This window comes from Macrosteles quadrilineatus, unplaced genomic scaffold, assembly GCF_028750875.1.
Source record: "Macrosteles quadrilineatus isolate MER2022 unplaced genomic scaffold, UCM_ALF_1.0 Scaffold_2__2_contigs__length_208266976, whole genome shotgun sequence".
In the NCBI taxonomy this organism is placed as follows: Eukaryota; Metazoa; Arthropoda; class Insecta; order Hemiptera; family Cicadellidae; genus Macrosteles; species Macrosteles quadrilineatus.
Window position 1 is genome coordinate 5,270,994 of NW_026542595.1, and position 26,830 is coordinate 5,297,823.

The 26,830-nt window shown below is 35.6% G+C and overlaps 1 protein-coding gene across 1 annotated transcript in view; it reads right to left on the reverse strand.

The window, feature by feature from the left end:
- Positions 1-26,830, reverse strand: part of LOC128987893 (protein sidekick-like) — a 172,168-nt gene that overhangs the window by 11,648 nt on the left and 133,690 nt on the right. The window contains exons 3-19 of the mRNA XM_054408975.1: positions 23,587-23,763; positions 19,938-20,154; positions 18,596-18,772; positions 17,843-18,051; positions 17,361-17,514; positions 11,650-11,777; positions 8,929-9,048; positions 7,965-8,120; positions 7,388-7,514; positions 6,381-6,670; positions 5,850-6,026; positions 5,051-5,356; positions 4,644-4,775; positions 4,121-4,300; positions 2,988-3,394; positions 1,959-2,213; positions 85-316 (exon numbers count right to left, since the gene is read on the reverse strand). Coding sequence (XP_054264950.1) covers positions 85-316; positions 1,959-2,213; positions 2,988-3,394; positions 4,121-4,300; positions 4,644-4,775; positions 5,051-5,356; positions 5,850-6,026; positions 6,381-6,670; positions 7,388-7,514; positions 7,965-8,120; positions 8,929-9,048; positions 11,650-11,777; positions 17,361-17,514; positions 17,843-18,051; positions 18,596-18,772; positions 19,938-20,154; positions 23,587-23,763 — 3,444 coding nt within the window. The remainder of the gene's footprint in view (positions 1-84; positions 317-1,958; positions 2,214-2,987; positions 3,395-4,120; positions 4,301-4,643; positions 4,776-5,050; positions 5,357-5,849; positions 6,027-6,380; positions 6,671-7,387; positions 7,515-7,964; positions 8,121-8,928; positions 9,049-11,649; positions 11,778-17,360; positions 17,515-17,842; positions 18,052-18,595; positions 18,773-19,937; positions 20,155-23,586; positions 23,764-26,830) is intronic.

Consider the following 26,830-nt stretch of genomic DNA (forward strand, 5'->3'; position numbering starts at 1 on the left):
TAACATATAAGGGGTTAACCAAAATATTGGTTACCTGAAACGGCTCACCCACCTTTATTTCGGTTATCTGGGGTTCTACTGTACCTGATTCTCTGGTGCGCTCCAAAGCTATAGGACTCGGGGCCGACACACCAACGTCATTACACGCAGTCAACACGATCTCGTACTGAGCAAACTCCTCCAGTTTGTCCACCACATGGGAGTTTGCTGTGTGATCCTCTATGATGATAAACAATGGCGGACTGGTGCTGCCTACCTCCCTGTACGAGATGTTGTAACCTCGGGGGTTACCAAACCACTCAGTCTGCTGCAGAGGCTGTAAACAAACAACAGATAATTAGTCAATAAAAAAATCACAGAAATAACTATTACCTACTAAAAACTATGTGATTAAATTGTAAAATTGTACTTTCATCACTCCGTTCCGACAGTAGCTATTTTCGATAACAGCTGATATCACAAAAGTAGTTGTTTCCCAAGCTCTAATTTAGAGCGAGGAAAAACTAACAGCTGATTTTCCCTCGCTCTCGATTAGTTCTTCATTTACCCTACACATGCTAGTATTTTGTTACGGTTTTAAAAATGATTTAAATCAGCTGTTTTCATTGTTGTACAATCTAAATGTATACAGAAACAGGCATTAGTTTGTTTTGCTGTGTTTTAAGCATGATGCGTTTATGAAATTGCTCCTAATACTTTTAACATTCCTGATGATTTGATGAAAAAACCTTCAGAGATAACTAAAAAGCTTCCAACAGAAAAATCACGAGAAAGATATGAAGAGGAAATAAAAAAAGTTTATGTAATGGCACAAAGTACAAAATTTTAAACTAATTTAAGTGACGATTGACGAAGGATGTATTTTTATTTATAAATATACTTATTTATATTAGTATTATAATCATAAAAACCATATAGGTGGTGAATTAGATTTTTTTATGATAAAGAGTAGTCTAAAACTACTTAAAGAAGATGTTTCAAAACATTAAAAAGACTTATAAACGATAAGGTGTGATTGTCAACAACAATTAAAACGGCACTGTAAACAAAACCTTGAACATTTAATTTATTATGTAGGTTTGCTATGGACAATTTTCTTTCATATAGGTATTTTATCAAATATTAAAAATATAAAAGTTTAATGTTATTGAGGTCTGTTTTCTATATGTGAGTTTTTTGTGTCGTCATGAAAAGTATTGTTCATAACTCATACTGAAAGTGATTTTCTGGCACTTGCTCAATAATTCCCGTCCTCGGCTTTGCCTCGCAAGTGAAATTTGGTTTTCCTGTGTTCGGCTTTGCCTCACACATGAAACTCGCGCACTGGAAAATGCCACTTTTGGTCCTAGTAATGAAATATACTATTACCAAAGAGATAGCTATTTATTTTTATATAAGAGTGAATTTGCCAAAGGCATTGACATATTTAAATGTTAAAAAAGTTAAAATAAGGTATGAAATAATTAATGGTACAATGGGATTAGTTGTGTGCGAGAAGTAGTGGTTAGGGTGAAATGAAAATTGAGTGAAAGAAAACAAATTTTCTAGTAGTTGTTCTAATTATTCATTTGTAAGGTTCTTTATTATAAGCAAGATACAAAATTTCAAATTTGAGAACATCAGTCATGACAATTATACTCATAGTTAAACATTAATAAGTAAGAATAATACCATCTCAAATAAAATCATTTTAAATTTTAAGAAGTGTCCTAACTATTATTTGCTGTTTAAGAAATTATAAAAAGAGAAAACTTTTAGTAAAATATAAAGCATCAAGGTAAAAATAGTTTTAAATATGAAATGGTGAGCTTGGAGCTACACGGTAGTTCAAGAATATATATTTTATGGGATTAGTGACAATAGGGGTAGTTTTAATGTAATAACTGGTAATAGCTTAGCTATGTATCTACTATTTTATAACATTATAAAATGTAATGTAGTAGTAAACAGCTACTTACAATCCACCTGACGCGAAGCTCGGTGTCACTCAGTGCCCTGACAGTGACGTTGTGAGGAGCGTGTGACGGAGGAGCTTGTATGGTCTGGAACTCCTTGGTTGGCTCTGACGGTTCTGATGTGCCAGCCACGTTACGAGCAATCAAACGTAGCCGGTACAGAGTGAACGGCACAAGTCCAACAACTGTGAGTGTCATGGCATCTGGACTGGACTCCTCAAACACAGGAAACCAGGATGTGTTCCGGGCTGTTTGAGCCTGCAAGTAAAAATCACAACAATTATTTATATGTGAATTTTATTAAAAAAAAGTCATTGAAACAAATAAAAATTGTCTAATAACACTTAAAACATGTATTTACACTTATACTGTTAACTCATAAAAAGATGGTAAGTGGTGATTCATTTTGATTGGATTGAAACATTCTCCTATTGGATCTGATGATGATTGGAGTGTCCAATCGAAATCGATCACCTTTTGCAATATTTTATATATTTACCGTCTTGTGAGTAAACTGAATATGTGTATGTTTTAGGTGTTATTAGACATATTATTTATTAACTTTCCGTAAATTTAATAACACGTACAATGCTGATAAAGAAATTGTTTTAAAAAGGGTTGCAACTATTTGAGAATGTTGTCATTTTAGGAGTATTTAAAACCTTGTTTGTAAATACCAATCAAAGTATATATTTCTTATTATACCGTAACTTTATTACTAACTTTTGGGATAAAAGTGTTATTACCATTACTATTATCTTACTGTAGCACAAGGAAAATAATAATGCATTTTTGGTTGTTTTTATAAGCAAAAAAATGAAACACAGAAAATTGTGGAATTTCATGACAATAACATCAGTAAACAAGCAATATAAAGTTTATTATTTTATTATTTATTTTATCTCCTTAGGGATAATATAAATACTTATTAAATAAACTTTAATAGATTGTAGTATTTATCTAAGTTAATATTGCTAATTAATGCAATATTGTTTAAATGTAATTACATTTTGTGTGTAAACAAATCATTACCTCGACAATCCATTTGGTGATGGAGGAATTGCCATCAAACCCGGGTGTGAATTGCAACACAACAGAGAATGCCTCGATGTTGGTGACAGCCAGTTTGGTGGGTGGAGAGGGCAGTACAGGCTCTACACCAGACTGTATGGTGGCTACTCGTCTAGGCCCTGCGCCAACACTGGTCCAAGCATTCACCTCAAACCTGTAGTGTGTTGTGGCCTGCAGTTGTGTCACCATCACACTCAGAGTGTCTGCTGTGAAGTTCTCAGTCTTGAGAGTATCAGGCTTGTCCTTGACCATGTAGCTGAGTGTGTAACCAGTCAGTATACCATTGGTTCTCTCTGGTGGCAGCCACACAACCTTCACAGCTCTGTCCGACACATCTTCAAACTGTAGACCTCCTACTTCATCTGGAACTGGGAGTGGAGAATAAAATTAGTCAAATTGTCATTTTCTCTAAACAAAATAGTTATTTGAACAACTTGTGGCCAAAGTGGCACTTTTTTAACTAGAAAAAAAATGTAGACGTACAAATATTGCTGGGAGTCAATTTTGTAAATTTTGATCTAAAATTGCATTTTATATTTTGTCTACAGATTTTGGAATGTAATAAACAGTTATTATTAGTTTGAGAAAAAATATTGTGGTCAACAAACATACTTAGGCCTAGGGGGCCAACAACATTGAGGTTAATATGTTTTGTGTCTGAGCTGTATTATTGCAGCGACATTCATGTGTAATAAAAGCAATGTCATTTTAAACAAATTCAGCAAAAGAAAAAAAATATTATCCATTTACAATTTTATTTTGCATACTGTTAATCATCTTCATAAATGAATGATAGCCTCGTCATCAAACTAAAATATCCTTAACAAATTTTATATATAACATTTTACTCATAAGAATCAATTGAACCCTTCATAAAGGTTCCTGTTGAATATTATTCAACTAAAAACAAAATTTTATCCTAATAAATTTTGTTTTGTTCAGTTGTCATCCAAAGTGAGGAAATTGTACTGAAAAAAATCAAATGTTTTCAAAGTAAAATGTTGGAAACATTGTAAACTAATTCAAGTAAATAAAATGCCACTTTGTATGACAACGTAGACAAATTTTATTTTCAATACAAATATAAACCTCACCATCCTCCTGAGTGGTAATTTCCACAGGGTTACTGGGCAGACCATCGCCAGGGTCTGTGAAGCACAGGACTGTCAAGTTGTAACTGGTGAACTTACGCAGACCAGACATGACAGCACTCTGTTGAGCCAACGGGTCAAACAGACTTGGTGGAACTGTCATCACTCTGCTGACTCCCCCACCTGTAACATCACAGTTGCGTTGTAAATTGTCTAGTACAAAATAAATTAGATAAATCTTGAAAGTGATAAAAAGGGCAAAACTAAACACTACTCAATAGGTTGGTAGTTTCCACAGTAAATCAAGAAGGTGTCAAAAGATGTATACAAAATTGCATATAACAGTTTTCAAACTCTTAGCTAGATTTTGTGTTGTCAGAAGAGCTAAAATTTAATAATTTATTAATAATATTTTATCACTAGAACTAATACATCAACATTACATTATTATTAAGACAAAGTGTTTTAGAAGTGATTGATCTTAACTTAACTATAGACTTAATTTCACCAGGAAATAAATATTTACCAATAAACGCTTGCAGTTTGTATCCCTGATTAATTCCGTTAATCTTCTGCGGGTGAGGAGGCTTCCACCAGACTTGTACTGCGGTGGAGTTGACAGCTTCAGCCTTGACATCAGTGGGAGGGGCCTCAGGTACTGTCAACACAAGTTGTGATAAATATATGTGCGAAAACAGGGAGATAAATCTATTATTTTACATTATATACGTACATTAAGGTTAAAGTTCTACAGTGTTGAAATAATTAAAAATCGGTCCCATTGATTGTAGTTTTTATTACATTAGAAAAAGCTTGAAAAAGAGACTGTAATACAGTAGATCCAAAGACCCTCAATAACAATTTGCCTTTTAAAAACGTGTAATTTTAAATTGCTCAAATTATCTATGAAGGAAGTTTGATAAAGCAGTTCACCTCCTTCTTTGGTTTTGATCCTGATGCCGTCGCTGTACACTCCCACTCCCTTGTTGTTGTAAGCAGCAATCTGCAGCACATAGTCCTTCCATGTGATCAGCCCCTGCACCAGGTAGTTGTGTTGAGCCTCGTTAGTGATGTTGCGGATGTTCCAAGGACTCTCATTGTAGCCGTAGAGTCTGTAGCGGATCACATAGCCCAGGATCTGACCATTGCGGTGTTCCTCTATGGGGGGCTGCCACTGCGTGATGATCTCTGATGATGACCTGGCTGATCCTGCAAACCCTATAGGAGGCCCTGACGGTGCTGCAAAATTACAGAACAATGTTAATTATTTTGATGATTTAAAAAAGCTTACCGTTATATTTTACTAATGCTATTATAATTTACATTTACTTAAATATTTGTTAGGTTTTTAAATTCATATTTATTAACTACTATTGAGTAGCAAATAAATAAATCCTAAAAACATTTCAATAATTAAGTTTAAAGCCTTATAAAATAATTCCATGATCCCTTTCTGATTTGTGTATAAATTAAGGATTACCTACAAGAAACAGATTGAAAGTCCTAATTGGAACACTTTTAAACTTTATTTTACAAATCAACCAATTTATTTTGAGAATGATTATAAAATTATCATATTTAATTCATTGTTCGTTTTCATGAAAGCTAATATCATTTTATAAATTAAAACAATAATAAAACCAAACACATTAAATATCAACAAATTTTAAAATGTCTAAGAATGTTAAAAATCTTAATGAAATCAAACAAAACAGTTGAGTTGTAAACTTACGTTCTTGAGGAAGAGCAATGACATTAGAAGGGTCTGAGGGTGACCCCTCCCCTACACTGTTGACTGCGCTGACTCTGAACTGGTACGAAGCAGCAGCTTTGAGGTTCCGCAGCAAGACATAACGATGACTGGCAGACACATTGCTAAGCTCTGTCACCCAGTTGTCTGTGATTGGGCCTGGAATGAGTAGAATTGATTAGTTTGTAAATCGTATGTGTAATGTGAGAGTCAAAGTTATCTATTGAAGTTGGCTTAGAGTTTATAACAATTATCAATTGCAAGATCTACATTTAAATTTGTTTCTAATTATTCTTGTTGATATTGTATTACCCTAACTGTATAGAGGACAATATTAATATTTCTCTAAAGACTGATTTGATATGCTTGAATCGACTTGCCACAAATTTATCAGCAAACCAACACATTAGAAAATGCTTTATTTTTAATTTTCATGTAAAGATTTCTGGTTACACAAATCATAAAAATGTTGTATTTTAATCACCGTATTTTGGTTGTGTAAAGTAAACTCACCCAGGTCAGAGACTTCTCTCCGCTGCACGATGTACTTGAGTATCTCACTATTGCCGTCAAAGCCAGGTGCCCAGGTGAGGTTGATGGCTCGGTTGTCCAGTCTGGTAGCCACGAGGTTGGTGGGAGGGAAGGGCAGCTCTATAACACTGAGCCGTGCTGTCCGGGTCTCATTGCCCCCCGGGGACACCAGAGCGCAGGTGTAATCACCCACATCAGCGGCTCTCACAGCTTGTATCTCTAGAGTCCCGTCCCCTGCTACACTGACACGCTGCGATCCCACACCTACAGGTCTGGGAAAACCAAGCTATCATTAGTTCCCACATAATTTAAAACAATCTTTGCACAGAAGAAATTTCTACAAAAAATCATTTGAACAATATTTAATATTTATTCTTTAAAATGTTGCAACATATTTCTCAGAGGCCTAAGCATTCATTCTAGAAATAATAAGATTAAAACTGATTAATAGAATATGTAAATTCAAAGATTTAAAAACTAAAAGTACCTTCACTACTAACCTATCTGAAACATACACTAGCCTGGAATTTTAAGAGCAAATTTTTAATAGAAGATTGAAAATATCTTATTTGGATTAACTTTAAAATATTAACACAATTGCTCGGAATAAGGATTTTTTTTAAAGATATGGCTTATGTAAATAGGTAAGAGCCAATTCTAACACAAGACACACAAAAAAAAAACTACATTGCACAAAACGAGTTTTATATCTCACTAGCTACAGATAACATTTTTTACCAAGGAAAGTTTAAGTTGGAAGAAATCTCTCATTCCCACTGAAACCTTCTTTGGTTAATAAACATGTTGTCATTAACAGTGATGTATTCTATTTTTTAAGTCAAGAATTTTGTTTTATTGTGTCAGAGTGTGCTCTTCTTCTCCATTCAGGTAATTCTGCTATCACAATAAAGATCCTAATAATCCAAAACCTTATTTTATAAGTTTTTCTTGAGATTTTTTATGATCCATGCACTACCACTTCTACTTACTGCCCGTTATGGAACCAGTCTATCTGGTAAGGCACTGAGGGGTCACTGGACACTTTACACTGTAGAGTAGCTGTGTTGCCAAGCAGAACTCTGGTGTCCACTGGGGGTTGGATAATCTGAGTCCTCACTGCAAATAAACATTAACCATTTAAAATAGTAATAAGTTTAATTATGTTGAATCAATGTTTGATATAACTATTGACTTTTGAAATTTGAAGTACACATCCCCTCTATGTGGACCAACTGTAGCCAATTTAATGTTCTAACAGAACATGAGCCACTCACTGAATGTGCTGCTGTCAACATTTCATACCTTCTTTATTGTTAGTACTATGGCATTTTTCGGTGTAACATTAAAGATGCTATGGTTTATAATTAGTTGTCCTTTCATTTTTTGTTTTAATGTTTGATACCAGCGCCACACTCTGTCAGTGACACATTCAACTGTGTTCCATTTTTATAAATTGCTATATAGTTTAAAATAGGAATGAAGTGTCTCCTTTTATCAATAGTCAAAGGTATGGATCTACAACAACAAATCTTTAGTTTATGGGCTATAAGTGTTGTTGTGACTTACCTAGTACAGACAAGTAGCCAGCCGCAGAGACCTGGCCAGCCTCATTGGCCCTGACACAAGCGTACTTGCCAGCGTCTGACTCCCTCACTGCTGCTACTAGCAGATCACCTGACTCTAGCACCTGCAGACGACCACTCAGCTCTACAGGCTGGGAGTCTGCAACAACACCATGAAAACAACTACATTTTCACAAATAACAGAGTTATAAAAACACTTTTAGTTGAATGTAAAAGTAAATAGTCTAAAATGTTTTTTTTCATTTCACAATGTTCATATAATACCTATATAACATACATTATACCAATTTGTGGAACTAAACTGGTTTCCATTGATTTTAGGGATTTCCAGCATTTAGAGATAGTTGCATTGGAATATACTGTACATTAATATTGATTTAAGAAATTCTTTACAGTAGCATACATAGTTTTCAGATTTCGATAAATTGCCTCGGTAGAAGTTGACATAACTCAGAGAAAAAGTATTACTTAGCCCTTAAATACAAATTTCACATTCATAAACTCAACAGGGTAACAAATCACTGCCATTTTACTAAGTAAAATAAGTATAAATTCTCAATAACTGTTGGGAATTCATTAAATCAATTTAAAATTGTTTAAACCTTTTTTGTGTACTGTGGACCCAGATATGTTCGTAAATTGTGATACAAACCAATCTTTGGTTTAACGAAGATTCAACTCAAACCAATTTAGATATTGCAAGAAATTCTGCATAAGGAAACATTTTTATTTTTATTTGTAAAAATTATAAATTCGATGAGGTTTGTCTGCCTGGTTTGTTGCGATACAAACGAAGATGAAATATTTTAATGATTACACCAATTTATATTTCATAGAAAAAGAAGGCAGCATCATTTGTTTGTAAAAACATTGAAATTTGAATAGGTTAATCTGCCTCGCATCATTAAGAGTTTTACATTTTCCAGTTGTAATGTTGGAGTATATACCTTGATAGTACCAAGTGATGTTGGGAGTGGGTGCTCCAGCTACTCTACAGGAGATGATAGCATCCTTGCCATCCAACACTGTCACATTCTGTGGTGGAGTCTCCATGATGGGAGCAGAGGCTGTGCAAACATACACCATGTCACTACTAGACTAGAATATCATATAGGAGTAAGTAAATGGTAAAGGAAAATAAGTATGTCTTGTGTTTTTGAAGGCACAAATAAATGTGTAATAGCATATTTCATTACTAGGACCGAAAGTGGCATTTTCCGGCGCGCGCTCAAGTTTTTGTGTGAGGCGAAGCCGAACACTGGGAACCCCAATTTCACGTGCGAGAGTATGTATGTGAGAGTTATTTTTACGTACGAGGTGAAGCCGAGGACGGGAATAATGGAGCAAGTGCCGGATAATAACTTTCGGTACGAGTTATGAACGATACTTTTCATCACAACGTAAAAATACACAAACAGAGAATAGCAGACCTCAGTAATATTGAACTGTTTTATTTCTCAATTAATTAGATTGAACATCAAAATAAAACAAAATCTTTTAAAACTTAAAAGGAATCCTAGGTTTATTTTTGATTAATTTTAAAAACAAAAAATAGGAGAAAATATTCTAAAGCCTACGTTTTTTTTTTTATAAATTTTGTTTAAACATCAAAATAAAAGAATTAAACAACTTTCAACCATACACACAGCTGATTCACATCATTAAATTAAACCGTAACAAAACACTAGCGCGCGTAGTGAATAAATGGAGAACTAATTGAGAGCGAGGGAAAGTAAATTTAGAGCGAGGGAAAATCAGCTGATCGATTTTCCTTCGTCCTAAATTAGAGCTTGGGAAACAACTACTTTTATTGATGTCAGCTGTTATCGAAAATAGTTACTTTTGTTACGGAGTGATGAAAAAGTATTTTTAAAACATATGTTTTAAATCTAAACTCAACTATTTTAAATTAATTGACTTATTGATTGAATTGTTACAATTGTTAGAGTAGCTCAACAAAAATTCATCAAGGTAAAAAAGTTAAATTGAGAAAGGCTGATATATGTATGAAAGCATAATAATTACGTTCAAAATGAAATGTTAAAGTAAGTGCCATGCAAAACACATTGTCAAAATGTAAAAATAATTGTAATTAAGTAATTAAAATTATATTCGCTAAACTAACTAGAAACGTGGTGGAATTATTTCTGACTAACTAAAATCTATTTGTTACTCCAACTCTACCTAAAAAAATGCTAAATGCAAAAAATAAAGGTATAAAAATTATACCATTAAAAGAACAAAAATATCCAAGGTCGATTTATTTAAATGATTTTTCAAGGATTGATTTTAAACTAATATTGATTTCTATAAGAAAAGTGGTTATCTTTACCAGTTCTAAAAAAAGTAGGCTGCCTAACTGATAAAGAAAATATTTAATTTGAATTGAAAAATTCTTTATTGTTTGTTTCAATAGTGTAACCAGAATAAATTACTTGGTCCAATAATCTTAAGTAAACAAATATAATAACCAAACGATCATCAATGACAATTTATAACTTCATGAAATAAAATAAATTGAAAAAAATTAACTATGCTAAAAAAACAAAAGACAATCAGAATGAAAATAAAAAATCCAGTGCAAACACTCAACACTCAAAAGTGGAAGGGATGGGGCTAGGCTATTGTTGGAGGTTCATGCAAAGCAACGTGAGCAACAACAATGTTTAGCAGCTTACGACGAGGAGCTCGACGTAAATCTGACTGTCGTAGTCGAGAAACTGCTCGGTCAATCCAACGAGCACGGCGCCACACTTCTGTGGGAATAAAATGTTCCAAAACTACTCACTCCACACGTTCGCTTCAGAAGCGTACAGTGCAAGACTTAGACTAAAGTGTGTTATTATACATCTCTGACACAAGAAATATACATGGAAATAGTTGAATAATGTATAATAATTTAGAATAAATATCAAAGCATGTTAATAAGCAGAAGCACAAAACTGTACATTAAAGCTTGTTCACTCAAAGGAAAATGTCACTGATAATGTTTCATTTTATGCAATTTATGTTGTTTAACAGACGTCTAGGAAGATTTAAAATTAAAATTCAAAAGAAAAAGCATGTTATGATACAGCAGTTTTATGTAATAAAATAAATTATAAAAATACTCAAACACATTAAGTATAGTGTAACTTTTATATAGTCTAGATACACTTTGTAAAGAGATGTATGAAGACATGTACTCATTATGTGCTGTACTCTTCATATGATCGATTGTCTAAATAGTAAGAAAAATAGAATCATTTTTGGGTAAGAGTAAGAGTAATTTTTTGTGTTAGAGGTAAATTAATATATGTTATCTTGAGCAGACAAGTGTTGTTATGTCGATTGTTTGCTGGCAAATTATTTACGCACAAAAAACATGTTGTAGTTATAAAATTTTGTTTTATGTTATTTACAACAACTGTTTTTGTGTGTGAAGTACTAAGGTACAAATAAAGGTTGTAAGTGGCAGTTTACATCCTTTGTTCAATGTTTGATGAGGTTTCTTTAAGTGGAAAAATTTATTTTGATAAGTAGGTCTATCTGACTTTAATATAGGCTCAAATCAACACATTTTTATCATGTATAAATAAATAGCTTAATTTTCATTGAAAGTAATACAATAATTACATGACTTATAACAGTGAATACATTGAAAAACATAAGCCTCCTGATAGACTTACTTTTCACTTTGAGCCAGGTAGTGACAAAGTCGCTGCCAGCCTCGTTGGTCGCCACACACTGGTACATCCCTGTGTCTTCCATCCTCAGCTTCTTTATCACCAGGGACTTGTCTTCTTCCACCATATATCTACACAATACACCCGTATATTGGCTTTGTACCTTATAGATGGTAACTAGCTATTTCTCACCAGGAAAGCTTCTACTTGTTATTGGGTAACTAGTACTGGGTTCTTTACTAATAATTGGCTACATAATCTTTTACTTCAATCCTTTAAACTCACAGCAAGTTAGGTTAGCTAGGTCAACTGGGAATTCAATTATTTACTTGACAATATATATAACAAAACTTTCTATTCTGGTTAAAGTTAAAACTAGTTTTAGAAAAAAATAAACATAACTGAGTCAAGCCACTGACAGAGAGTGCTAAAATGTAAACTACTAAATTACTTAATTATCTGTTGAATATGCAGATTTATCAACCAGGTTGGCAAAAACAACTTCTATAGCATGTGTTAAAAGTCAAAAATGGAAAGAGAAATAGACTCGATAATGAGCAGAAAATAATTTAATTATTCACAAAAGAAAAGTTACTCAATCATAGTAAAATGCTACCAAACAATATTTCTGTAATCACAACATAACAATTCATCTCAAAAATCATATGTGTTAAAATTATTAAAGTTCATGTTTTCATAGCAGCTGGAAAAGACAATACAAAATATAAACCATAGATTATTTAAATCAAATGTTTGAATACTATATCCAACATTCTCCCACCTTTTGACTTGTTAAGTCAAAATACTAATTATCGCTTCAGGTATCTTCGTGGTGGTCTAATTTTTCTTCCTCTTTGTGTATAAAAAGGTTGATCATGTTCACGTTCAACATCTTCAGCCACTTGTTTGTCTTCAGTTCTTCTTCCACTAATAATCCAAACTTCTTCTCTGAGAATAGATAACAATCCTTGGACTCCAACATGTGAATTTTCTTCATGTTTGTATTGTATGTATCTGTGAACAACAGGATGGTTACTCGGCAATACTATGGGAAGATTAAAATTCCTACTATCAGGTATCTCTGTGATTTTCGTTTTTAACCTGAATAAGCCATCACTGTCTTCAAACGGACACAATGAACTCAATTTTTCATCCTTGATACTATGGAAAGCGTCTTTCTGAATAAGTTTAAACACTTTATTTTGAGCCTTAATCAATTCATCAACCGACAATCCTCCTGATATCTTTTGTTTAGACATATTTGTGTTAGAACAAAATCTCAAAATCCAGCCTACCAATCTGACGATTTTATCAAATCTGGAGAAATATCTGTAATACCAACAATCTGGTTCAGGTTTTGAATTCATCATAATCTTTGTAGTTGATTTAATCTTTCTAAGTTCAGAATTTACTTCTTTCTCATCACAATCATCACTGAAGTTTTGGTTAGGCCACAAGTTTGATGAGTTTCTTAGCCATTGTGGTCCCTCCCACCATTTCGACTCCACTAGCTGCTTAGGAGAACATCCACGTGATGGCAAATCAGCTGGATTCATATGACCTGGAACATGATTCCATGATTCGATGCTACTAAGGGATCTTATTTCCTTTACTCGGTTCCAAACAAACACTCCCCAGTAATCTTCTCGACGAATCCATGACAAAACGGTGGTTGAATCGGTCCAATAAAATGTTTTGACATTTTCAAATCCCATACTCTTTAAGACGTTGTCAGTTAGACGAGCGCCAATGGTAGCCGCCAGTAACTCCAGCCGAGGAATGGTCATCTTCTTGACAGGTGCAACTCTACTCTTCGCTTGAACTAATTGAACTGTGGTATGTCCATTAGATTCACCCCTCAGGAAAACCGCGGCCGCATAAGCGTCCTGGCTTGCATCACAAAAACAGTGAACTGTCCAAGAAATATTCTCTCCGATTTCATTTCCAAAATATCTTGGAATTTTCAAATTGGAAAAAACCTCAAGTTGCTTTGCCCAATCTAAAAACAAAAGTTTTATCTCTTCTGAAACCTTTTCATCCCATCCAATTTTACTTTCCCACGTTTTCTGCAGCAATATCTTAGACATGAGTGTAGCAGGACAAGTTATACCTATGGGGTCAAACAACTTGTGAGCAAAAGACAAAATAGATCTCTTTGTGACTATTTCAGGCTCTTTAAACTCAAAGTTTTCATAATTCAACTCAATCATGTCAGTATTTTTGTTCCAATTTAAACCTAAGATAGGTGTCAAGGTAGAATCATTTTTGAAACTCTGAATTTCTGTGTACTCCCAACTCCGAAGACAGAATCTAGCATCTTTCATTACAGAAGTCGCTTGATCTACAAATTGATTCAAATCTGAAAAGTCATCAAAACTTGCCATACAGTTATCTACATAGAAACTTCTCGACAGTGTCTCTACTTTTTTTCTTGAGTAGTTTAACGATCCAGAATCTATCAAGTCTAAAGTTTTTTCTAAATGAAGTTTTATTACTGCACTTAGCATAAATGGGCTACAGGTAACTCCAAAGACCACTCTAGCGTGTCTGTAAACAACCAATTGACCATCTTCATTAATCCACAAAAAACGAAGAAAATCTCTATCATCCATATGTACACCAATCTGAAGAAAAGCCTTCTCGATGTCGGCAACAACTCCATATCTGTGTAGTCTAAAACGATTTAATATGGACGGAATCAATTCAATTAGGTTGTCACCTTTTTCTAGACAATCGTTCAACGAGGGCTGATTCTTTTCTTTGGCGGATGCATCAAATACAGGTCTCAATTTCGTGGTAAGACTGTTTTCTTTTATCACATGTCGATGCGGTAGGTAGTGACCAATTTCCAAATCAGCATCGTTAACCTTCTCTATGATACCTAATTCCTCCCAGTCAGACAACACCTGTTTATATGAACTAAGATATCCACTAGAATTAAGTTTATTTGTAAGATTACTGAGTCTCTTCTGTGCTACTTTCAAATTAGTAGGTAACGGCGGGTGATCATCAACCCATGGCAATTTGACCTGATATCTGCCATCATTTTCCACTGAAACAGATTCTACAAAACGTTCCATTGTTCTACTTTTAACTGAAGATTCACTCTTGACCTCCACTGGATCCTTGATTCCTAAAACATCCAAACTCCACAAATCTGAAATGGATTTATTATCAATAGGGGACAGTAAAGAAGTTACTGCCATAGAACTGGACCTGACATTCCCTTCAACTGTGGTTCTTCCCATTAAAGTCCAGCCCAACAAAGTGTGCATTGCAACTAACCCGTTGGAAAGCAGATATCGTTTCTCAGTGTAAAGTTTCCCTGCAACGTCTGCACCTATCAGAACTTCAATAGGCCCGTCTCCATCTGTTACATTAATTCTCAGTGTTCCAAGTTCAATGGACCAAGGACCAGGCTTAACTGCTGTAACCTCGTTACAAATTACATCTTGATCAAGAACGTCAAAATTGCAGGCATAACTGTTATTTAAGTCACTTAGTCTAACCTTATAACACTCATGTTCAATTTTTTCAGTACTAGTACCACCAAATAAAGCATGAGCTAGCTTCTCCTTTCTGACTATGTCGTAGCCAAATTCCTTTGCTGTAGTTTTCAAAATATAAGATCGTTGTGATTCCGTATCTATTAAAGCACGTGCTGTTCGCTCTCGATTTTGGTTTCTAATTTTTACTAAAAAGGTTTGTAAAAACACTTCTGTGTGAACATTGTTTGCTAGAGAACTTTCTTTGCCTGGTTGTTCACTCAATGAACTTCCTTCTGCAGCAGATGCCCTACACATAACAGCGGTGTGCCTCTTTCCACAGATGGGACATTTTACTCTAACTTTACATTGCGCACTCCTATGACCATACTTCAAGCAAGTAAAACAACAACCATTTTTTCCAACGATTTTCACCTTCTCATCTACTGTCAATTTACTGTCTTTACAGTTTTCAGCTAAGTGGTTAGAAACACAAAACATACATTTAATTTCTTTAGTATTTAACTTATCAGACTTCGTTGGGTTAACTAAACCAGCAGCTGTCGGCATCATTTCAGTATGTCTGGCGTAACTAAGCTTAGGTCGAAATACAGTAGATTTACTTACTTTAGGCTGTAGGTTAGGTCGCTTCCTATTTTCAAAACCAGATGCGGCTAGAGTAATCCTTTCCTCGTTAGCAACCTCCTTTTGCAGAAACTTCATCAAACCATCAAGTCTATCCTTAAGTTCAGTATCAACTTCATAGCCGGAGTGACGCTGCCAAGCTCTCAACAATTCTTCAGGCAAACAAGACTCTATAAGAGGATATAACATAGCAGAACATTTGTCAGTTGTTACTCCTAATGTATCCAATGCTCTTAGTTGGGTTTCCAGTTTATCGTAAATGCAAGAAACTTCTACCTTACTGTTTAAATTACTCAGCACTAACTTCAAAAGCTCTCTAATATACACTTCTATGAGAAGGTCATCTCTACCAAATCGACTCTTAAGACTTTGCAAAGCTTTTGAATAGTTCTCAGCGGTAGCAGGATAGCTTTCGACCAGCTGACGAGCCCTAGAATTAGCTAAAGTAGCCTGCACAAGATAATGATATTTATCAATATCGTCAATATTCTCGTCATCATCTATTCTTTTGAATTGTGCCCAAAAAGGTAGCCAATCCTTCAAATTCCCGCTAAACTTTGTGAATTCAATAGTAGGTAGCCTCAGCTTAGTCCTAACAGCAGTAGATTTACTCATTACAGACCCATTGGACTCAGGTGAAGTAGACCTAGCCCTAATCAATCTACTCTGTACAGCTAAACTAATTCGATTAAACTTCTCTACATATTCATCTGCTAGCCTAACTTCTTCATTTAACTCTTCATCTGCTTCAGAATCAAGCAAGAAATCTAAAATTTCCCTGTCCAAAGTTTTTAGTTCTTTTATCTTACCTTCTAGAGAGCTCAATTTACCCTGCATATTGTGTAGGTCTTGCTCATCTTTGCATAGCTCCTCATTTATTCCATTATAAATTCTGGTAAATGCTGTTCTGAAGGTTTTTCTTAGTTTCCTATTTCTTTCCATTATCTCAATAGTTGACTATCTGTTTAAGAACTCATACTGTCCTGTCACGGTCGCCAAATGTTAAAAGTCAAAAATGGAAAGAGAAATAGACTCGATAATGAGCAGAAAATAATTTAATTATTCACAAAAGAAAAGTTACTCAATCATAGTAAAATGCTACCAAACAATATTTCTGTAATCACAACATAACAATTCATCTCAAAAATCATATGTGTTAAAATTATTAAAGTTCATGTTTTCATAGCAGCTGGAAAAGACAATACAAAATATAAACCATAGATTATTTAAATCAAATGTTTGAATACTATATCCAACAGCATGTTTTATGATACATAAACTTCCAAATCATAGTGACAAAAAACAATGGGAAGAAATGGAATTTTAATCTGTAGCTCATCCAACTACTTATGTTCTAAAAGAAAGAAAAAAAATGGCTGCAGCAAGTCTATGTGGGTAAAATGCCATTGAATTACATTGCAAATTGTAATTGGAACAAAACCAATTCCCTTTAATTTTAGTGAAGGGAGAGGGCCAGCTCAAGTCAATGGTAATGTTTAAATGGTGGTGAATAAACATAAAGCCAACAATTGAATTGTTATGAATTCAACGAATAGAACTGGACCACTGCCTTGGTCTCATTACCTGTCTCTGTGGGTGGAGCTCATGACGTCTATGGCGTTGTGTAGCCACTGTATAGAAGGTGCTGGCTCCCCATTGGCCTCACAAGGTAGCTTCACAGTGTTGCCGTACTCTCCCAGTGTCTCAGGCCTCAGGTTGGATACAAACGATGGAGCCTCTGTACAACAAACCCCACACAATATACACAAACTACATTAGACATCAGGTTACAATATGTTCATCTATGAATGTATGATTAGGAAACATAACATCCATAATCGTAGATTTAGAGGAGCTGTGCAATTTCAGGGAAACAGGAATTACACAAGTCTTAAACAATAAAGAAATTCTGAAGGAGGACAATTAACCAAGGGGAAGGTCAGGGCAGTAATGGTGGGGCCAAGTGTTTCTCGATCTGGAGAGAATAGGAGCAGCTGAGCTATATAAGCAAGAGATCAAGAGAGTTGGAGGGGATTGTTTCTGTTACCATGGTTAGCCTGACTCACCCAGCACAGTGACCTGAGCCGTAGCCTCAACTGCAGGGAAGCCTCCGCTACGTAGCCTCGCTTGACAGGTGTATCTGCCTGTGTGTGTGAGGTTGGCAGACACTAAACTCAGTGTGCGGTTCCACGGGTCGTTCAGGTTGTGATTTATACCAGTGTTCTCCACCGGGATACCATCCTTCAGCCATAGAGTCTCCAGCTCATGCAGGGGCCTGGCAGGGAAACAATGGTCAAGTTAAATCTGACATACTATAATGGGATTTTAAAAAATATCTAAATCATGAAGTTAGTGTAAAATTAATATATTTTTAAGTAGTACTTAATTATTGATGACCCATCGGATGGAATGATTAAACACTCAAATGTTTTTACCTTTACACATTACAGATTATTATATCAGGAGAAAACTAAATATAATCTAAAATATGTGCATCAAAATATAGCTTTGACATCCAATTTCTAGGAAAACCAATTGTTCATATACTCTTTGCTATATGATTGTACATAGCCTATGTATGACTATGGCTATTAGTAAGGGAATGGCCCTGTTACAATGAAAATTTATTATAAATTAGCATTATTAATTGGTGGCCAAAAACAAATGAGTCATTCTGTAACAAAGGGAGGATAATCTTTAAGGAATAATTTTAATTTTCAAATTCTTTGGAAAGTTGTTCATTAAAACAAATTAAGACTAGTTATTTATTCAAGAAAAAATTAAAATTAATGACAAGAACTGTAGATGACTATACTCACCTCGCATTAACTATACATTGCAGTTCTGTGGCTAGGGTGTCCTTGAGGATGTGGGAGTCCCGAGGGCTGACAATGATCTCTGGAGCAATCTCCCCTCCCGGGTCTCCACCCCGGACCACCAGTCGGACATAGGCACTGTTCTCCTCCTTGCCTAGCTGAGTGTTGGTGGCGCGAGCTCTGAAACATAACTGGTGTGTCAATACTAGCTAAACCACAACACAGGTGAGGTATAGAAAAATGACGCATCTCAGCTAAGCAGGTCATAGACAACAACTAGAAACAAAACAAAACAAATTTGTAAAAGATTTTAAAAAAATCATAATAATTTTGATGAAATAATTCACTAGTATAACTAAAGCAAATCATTTTAATGGATAAACACTAGACAGTAGTCTGTTTCATCTCAAATTGGAGCAAAACTACAAAGTTATAAATCTTTCAACACCCACAGTATGAATTTACCTCTGAAGTATATATTTATATTGTTGTCTGTACATCTTATTGAACATCGAAGCTGAATTATATGCAAACCGTAAAAATTACTAGAGTAGGAACAGTCTGGATATTAGGTAAAAAAGCAATCAGGATAGATAGAAAACAGAATAGATTTCAATTCATATCTTTCTAATTACAACTTTTGTCAACAGAAAAACTGCAACCAATGGAAGTCAAAATTATTGTTAAAAGTTGAGACCTTTTCTTAAAATAAATCAATGCTAGCTTTATTCTGTTTAGAATGAAAATGTTTGCAAAGTGCTTGAATAATTAGTAAGAAAAAGTACAGTAAACAAGTTTGTTTAAATGGAAATACTCCTTACTGTGATAAATGGAATGCAAAACAAAACAACTACCTTCCATAAAAGACGGGTAAATTGGGTTATACTTTTAAATTAGATTGAATAACTTAATCTCATATCTCACTCTTGGCATTCTGTTTACTTTATGCTGGTACCTTAATACATAACATTAGGTCGAATGCTTATCTTTATTCACTATTTTAACAAAAGACCTGATAAACTCATTCAAATGATGTATTGTTTGTAGCTGAAGACGTTATTGTACATCCAAAATGTGTATATATTTGTATTAAGTAGTAGTTTTAAGCACCATTAGTAAAAAATATCCAAAACAAAAGTTTATTTGTCCCACTACATCTAAAAGACATAAAAACGTAATTACCAGTTTTAGAAAACTAGTATATTAATGTTTTTTAAGTCAATATCACAAGAATAATTACATTTTTTCATACAAATGGTATATGATATATATTTTCTTTCAAATATATAAACTATAGTTACCCTAACTTCATAAATTGTTTTATTATTATTTTTCAGTTGTTTACCTGTATGCCTTCTGATCATTGTCAGTGACTGACAGGACGACCAGCTGATGTTGATGAGTGACTGCATATTTTCGGCCGTACAGCTGAGACCCGTCGTCTGCTTGCCAGATAACCAGGGGCTGAGGGTGGCTGGTGATCTGAGGCAGCTCCAGCACTGCAGCTTCTCCCCATGACACAGAGACAGTGCGCTCACTCTGGTCTTCAAACACTCCCATATCTGTAGACACACATAACAATCAAACTGGAGACAGCGCAACTGTGTTTCTCAAGCACAAGATAAATCAAAGGATATCGAATAGTAGGATCCTCTCTACCACTGACTGATTGCCTATCGAATTAAGTGCCTCTGCCAAGACTAAAATAGATATGGGTTTATCCATATTAAAAGTTTTTGGTTTAACCATGTAGACAAATAGAATAAATATAGACTGTCAAAGTAAGGTTTCGAGATGTGCCACTAGTTGTGCGAGGAGCCGTATGCTACCAGCAGACCCTGCAGTGGTATGCGCTGTAACTACACTGCACTCCTAGGGTGGACACCGGAACATATGCTAACCGCAGCACTGCTGTCGGTCTATACCATATTTATTCTATGGGTTTATGGTATAACTAATTTGGTTAAACTAAATTATTAGATACTAATTAAATTAGAACTAAATAATATAATTCTATCCCTAACTACTTTTTACCTTTTGATCTCATTTCAGGCCGTCTTCCTAAAGAGATTAACTTTTTTTGAGCCAGGGCCGGACATTTCAGACACTAGTCTTTGGAGGATTTTGACTAATTTTCTCAGAATCTACATTGGTCTGTCTGTGTTACTCAATAATTCATAGGTTTTTCCTTATTGGGTGATGCTCAATTAGCAGCCCATACTAGCAGTATAATATGCCCCTTCTTAAGGCTCAGTATGCCTTTCTGTTCCTTTCTGAGGGGTCTATCATTTTTCCATTCCTTTCTAGTTTTTTAGATCCTTAGACCCGGATTGGTCCTCCAGCCAGAACATTCCTGACCTTTTCCGAGATCCATACTTTGGATTCTCCAATGCAAATGAAGGCACCGCAGTAGGGTTCTGGTCCTGTAAGTAGATCTTACTGGCTGCCCCAGAATCCAAGCAATCTTTACTTTGTTTAGTATTGCTAAAGAGCATTGAGTGTCTTTGCATCCCTTTACTGTGTGTGTCTTTGTTACACATGACTCCAGCTGCTTGGTAGGGGCTTGGCTATTTTAGAGGATCAGTATTTTTCTTTTCTTCAGACCTCTGACTGAAAAACCATTGCTGGGCTTCCAAGGGCTAATTTTACAATTATAAATAATTGTTATGAATAGTTTGCTTTCAACTTCTCTGTCTTTGGCATAACCTGCCCATCTTGAGCTCCTCTTTTTGTCAGCCACTCCTGTAATCTAAAGCAACATGATAGGGAACCCCTAAGTTATATTCTTTGGTCTTAAGATCTGGGACTGTTAGTTCTGTATCCATGCTCGGGTAATCACTTAGTACAGACCCTACCTAAGGCTTTGGATTGCCTCTGCTTCCCATGTTAAGGGCTGTCATGGTAGCACATTTCCTAACTAACTTCCTGGCCCAGTGGAAGCATAACGAGGATTGCTTAAAGAATTGGTAAGGAGCAACATTTCATGGTCCCACAAACCCCAAAACATGCAACTCTTTCCAGCTGTAGCAGTTGTCTACTTGCCACTGTCTGATCTGTCTTTGGCCATCACACCAAGGCCTCGGAGATTTGGAAACTTCTGTTCCTATCTTCATAAATAATAATATATGTTGTAAGTAGAACCTGTTCAGGTCAAAGTTTGTTAGGAGCCACTCGGTATTTATATAGGTATGACTTTTAAATTGCTACATATTGTGTAATAAACTATTGTACTATTTATGATTTTTTCACAGAGTCAATTTTAAAATGTCATAAATTGAAATGATCAAAATGTCAAATCAAACAGAATCGTTTAGGCTTTTTAAAATTACCTTGAGTCTTATTACCTTTCGTCCTAATAATAATACCTAAAATTACATTTTAGAATTTTAAGTCAAGAAAACTGTGCTTTTTAAAAACATTATTCCTTTCCAAGCGGCTTTAGCTTTTCAAGGTTTCATATTATTAGAAAAAAAAACAATAATAACAGGCTGGATATTGGTCAACAATGTTATTTTTAATCGAGCTCTCATTAATCAACCGAATAAATGAAGCCACAATGTCATTTTGAATAATGGCTTTATTCTCATTTCCACAAGCTTTGTTACAATTATTTCCCCTTTAACAATATCCATTTCAAAAGTCACATTAAACTGTTTAAAACCATCCTATTACGTGTGTAGAGATGTAAAAATATGCATATATAGCCGCAATATACGGTGAACAAATTTCAATATGAATACAATGATATTAAATTACTAAATAATGACAGTGTTTGGATGAGAAGTAATTAACTGTGTTTATATCAATTACTGGATTCTCATTACTATTAGTTAAACTTATATTGCATGCCGAGACTGAAAAAAAACTGTCAATAACCCAGAACAAGTTATTGTTAATATACAATAGCATAATGTAATGTGTTTGTTGGGTTTAACGTTATACATTTTTTTAATTTGCATGCCTTAATATTCAAATTAATGAGGATATGAATTTAAAATACATTAAATGTATTTAATTGAATGAATTTTACTGTCTCAATATTACACTCTTACTGAACTCAATATGAAAGACAGCAGTTCGAGTACACAGATGGCAAATGATGATTGATTTTCATTGGACGCTGCAATCATAAGATTTCATCTTTTAACAAACTCTGTCTGATGATGATGATTGATTTTAATTTGACACTAAAAACATAAGATTTCATCTATTAATAGACTCTGTCTGGTGATGATTGATTTTTATTGGACACTGCAATCATCAGTTTTGATCTATTAACAGACTCTGTCTGATGATGTATGCTATGTTGTGTCCGAAACTGATTGACACACCACCTTTAGTATAATCTGAATGCATTTTAAGAGTAAATATATCATTAGACATGATTCAATCAAAATAGGATGTTAACTTGTCAGTCATGAAATTTCCTGTCAATAATATAGAATTTAAAAAAACTACAGGCCTTTACGAAATAATTTTTCATCTTAACTACTGTTTACAAGTATTAAACATAAAAAACAATTGCATATTCTGTGTCAAACAATTAATTATTAAATAATCTGTGTCTAAGTAGTGTTGTGGATGAACTAAACTTGTCTGTCTCAGTGCGCACATAAACTTCAGGAATACGTAAAAAGTTAAACAGGAATTACATTCATTTACAAAACATTAAGTTACCAAGGTACCTGTAATTTTATTAAACTAAATATTTATTTTTCTAAAACGAATGAAGGTATATTAAGGAACTTGGTATGGAATTGAAGGTATGCAATAAACTTGTTGCATAAAAATAATCATTTTGATATGGCGGCCAATTTAGTATTTGAGGAATACTTATCTCGATAACAAGACATTTTTTAAAAAAAAGTTATTTTTGAGTTTCTTTTGACTTTGACCTATATTACCTGTTCCTTAATTGTTGTACTTAGTGACCGGCCAACCTATACTAGTAAACACATATGTGAACCACTAAGCAGACTACAGATGGTACTTACATGCGACAGTGACGTCAATCGGTTTGCTGAGTATTGAGCCGACGTCATTCTTGGCCACACACTGGTATCTGCCTCCGTCTTCTCTCCTGGTGTTGTGTATCCTGTAGAAGTGTTCTGTGCTGAAGTCTCCCAACTCCACACCATCCTTGAGCCACCTATACTGAGGCTGGGGATAACCTGGGGACACACAGGACATGAGTTGTAGGGGATTCAATAATCACAGTCACTGGTGTTGTGTATCCTGTAGAAGTGTTCTGTGCTGAAGTCTCCCAACTCCACACCATCCTTGAGCCACCTGTACTGAGGCTGGGGATAACCTGGGGACATACAGGACATGAGTTGTAGGGGATTCAATAATCACAGTCACTGGTGTTGTGTATCCTGTAGAAGTGTTCTGTGCTGAAGTCTCCCAACTCAACACCATCCTTGAGCCACCTGTACTGAGGCTGGGGATAACCTGGGGACACACAGGACATGAGTTGTAGGGGATTCAATAATCACAGTCACTGGTGTTGTGTATCCTGTAGAAGTGTTCTGTGCTGAAGTCTCCCAACTCCACACCATCCTTGAGCCACCTGTACTGAGGCTGGGGATAACCTGGGGACACACAGGACATGAGTTGTAGGGGATTCAATAATCACAGTCACTGGTGTTGTGTATCCTGTAGAAGTGTTCTGTGCTGAAGTCTCCCAACTCCACATCACCCTTGAGCCACCTGTACTTAGGCTGGGGATAACCTGGGGACATACAGGACATGAGTTGTAGGGGATTCAATAATCACAGTCACTGGTGTTGTGTATCCTGTAGAAGTGTTCTGTGCTGAAGTCTCCCAACTCCACATCACCCTTGAGCCACCTGTACTGAGGCTGGGGATAACCTGGGGACATACAGGACATGAGTTGTAGGGGATTCAATAATCACAGTCACTGGTGTTGTGTATCCTGTAGAAGTGTTCTGTGCTGAAGTCTCCCAACTCCACATCACCCTTGAGCCACCTGTACTTAGGCTGGGGATAACCTGGGGACATACAGGACATGAGTTGTAGGGGATTCAATAATCACAGTCACTGGTGTTGTGTATCCTGTAGAAGTGTTCTATGCTGAAGTCTCCCAACTCCACACCATCCTTGAGCCACCTGTACTGAGGCAGAGAATAACCTGGGGACACACAGGACATGAGTTGTAGGGGATTCAATAATCACAGTCACTGGTGTTGTGTATCCTGTAGAAGTGTTCTGTGCTGAAGTCTCCCAACTCCACATCACCCTTGAGCCACCTGTACTTAGGCTGGGGATAACCTGGGGACATACAGGACATGAGTTGTAGGGGATTCAATAATCACAGTCACTGGTGTTGTGTATCCTGTATAAGTGTTCTGTGCTGAAGTCTCCCAACTCCACACCATCCTTGAGCCACCTGTACTGAGGCTGGGGATAACCTGGGGACACACAGGACATGAGTTGTAGGGGATTCAATAATCACAGTCACTGGTGTTGTGTATCCTGTAGAAGTGTTCTGTGCTGAAGTCTCCCAACTCCACACCATCCTTGAGCCACCTGTACTGAGGCTGGGGATAACCTGGGGACATACAGGACATGAGTTGTAGGGGATTCAATAATCACAGTCACTGGTGTTGTGTATCCTGTAGAAGTGTTCTGTGCTGAAGTCTCCCAACTCCACAGCATCCTTGAACCACCTATACTGAGGCTGGGGATAACCTGGGGACACACAGGCCATGAGTTGTAGGGGATTCAATAATCACAGTCACTGGTGTTGTGTATCCTGTAGAAGTGTTCTGTGCTGAAGTCTCCCAACTCCACACCATCCTTGAGCCACCTGTACTGAGGCTGGGGATAACCTGGGGACACACAGGACATGAGTTGTAGGGGATTCAATAATCACAGTCACTGGTGTTGTGTATCCTGTAGAAGTGTTCTGTGCTGAAGTCTAACAACTCCACACCATCCTTGAGCCACCTATACTGAGGCTGGGGATAACCTGGGGACACACAGGACATGAGTTGTAGGGGATTCAATAATCACAGTCACTGGTGTTGTGTATCCTGTAGAAGTGTTCTGTGCTGAAGTCTCCCAACTCCACACCATCCTTGAGCCACCTGTACTGAGGCTGGGGATAACCTGGGGACACACAGGACATGAGTTGTAGAGGATTCAATAATCACAGTCACAGTTATCAATCAAACCATAAGAGTAAACTAGAGCACAATAGCATAGGCAATATTTAAAAAATCAAGTTAGCAGATTTTTTTATTAAATTAAAGTTACCAGTTAAAACAACTCAATTCCATTCGTCAGTTGATTTGGCTAATGATTTAGTTTTAGGAGCACAACTGTGACAGAATATAAACAGGGTTGCCACCGTAGAGAGATGAGAAAAATTCATACAGAATTCATGGTTTTTATTGGTAGTTAAAAAAATGGTCGTGCGCTCCTATAATCACAACACAAATATAAGTTTTGCTGATATCAGAAATGTACATTTAAGAGGCAGTTTCTTTGTTTGTTATTATCAAACAACTTTTCATACATAAAATACTACGGTACTATTTTAGAGTGATTTATAGATATAAGCTATATACAATAAAAATAAAATAAAAAATAAATAACAGGTCGAGCAGTTTCAAATATTGGAGAAGAATTAAAAAATATATATTAAGTCTAATTCAGTCTTTCCAATGAATAAAACAAAGACTCCGCTCACCCGGCCTAGGAAATCCTATTCTATCCTTCCACATGAAAAATCCTGTATTATTCTGGTTGGTATTATTAATGTACTAAAATATGATTTTTTAAAATTGATTTTTTGAACCACATTCAGTCCTCAGAAAGACTCAGATGACATCAGCATCTCACCTCCAAAGACTTAAAATGAACTAAGCAATTGTTTCTGATCGTGGAACTTCATCTCCAGACAGTAGGCCTATTATCTTCGTGTTTGTTATGTTCGTACTGTTTTAAAATATATAAAATATTTGTATATGGCAAATTCAGTGGTATATTGGTTAAGTTATTATTTATGATTTTGAAAATTCATGGTGCGATAGAGAAATTCAAGCATAGTTCATAAATTTTTTCATGGTCAAGGAATTCATGCATGGCCGGTGGCAACCCTGATGAAACTGAAGATTGTACAATAAACCGCCCCATTCTAGCCAGAAGCCAGGCAAGTACCAAGCACCTTACCACTGAGTCTAGCTGATCGACTGACTGACAACGTTCAACATG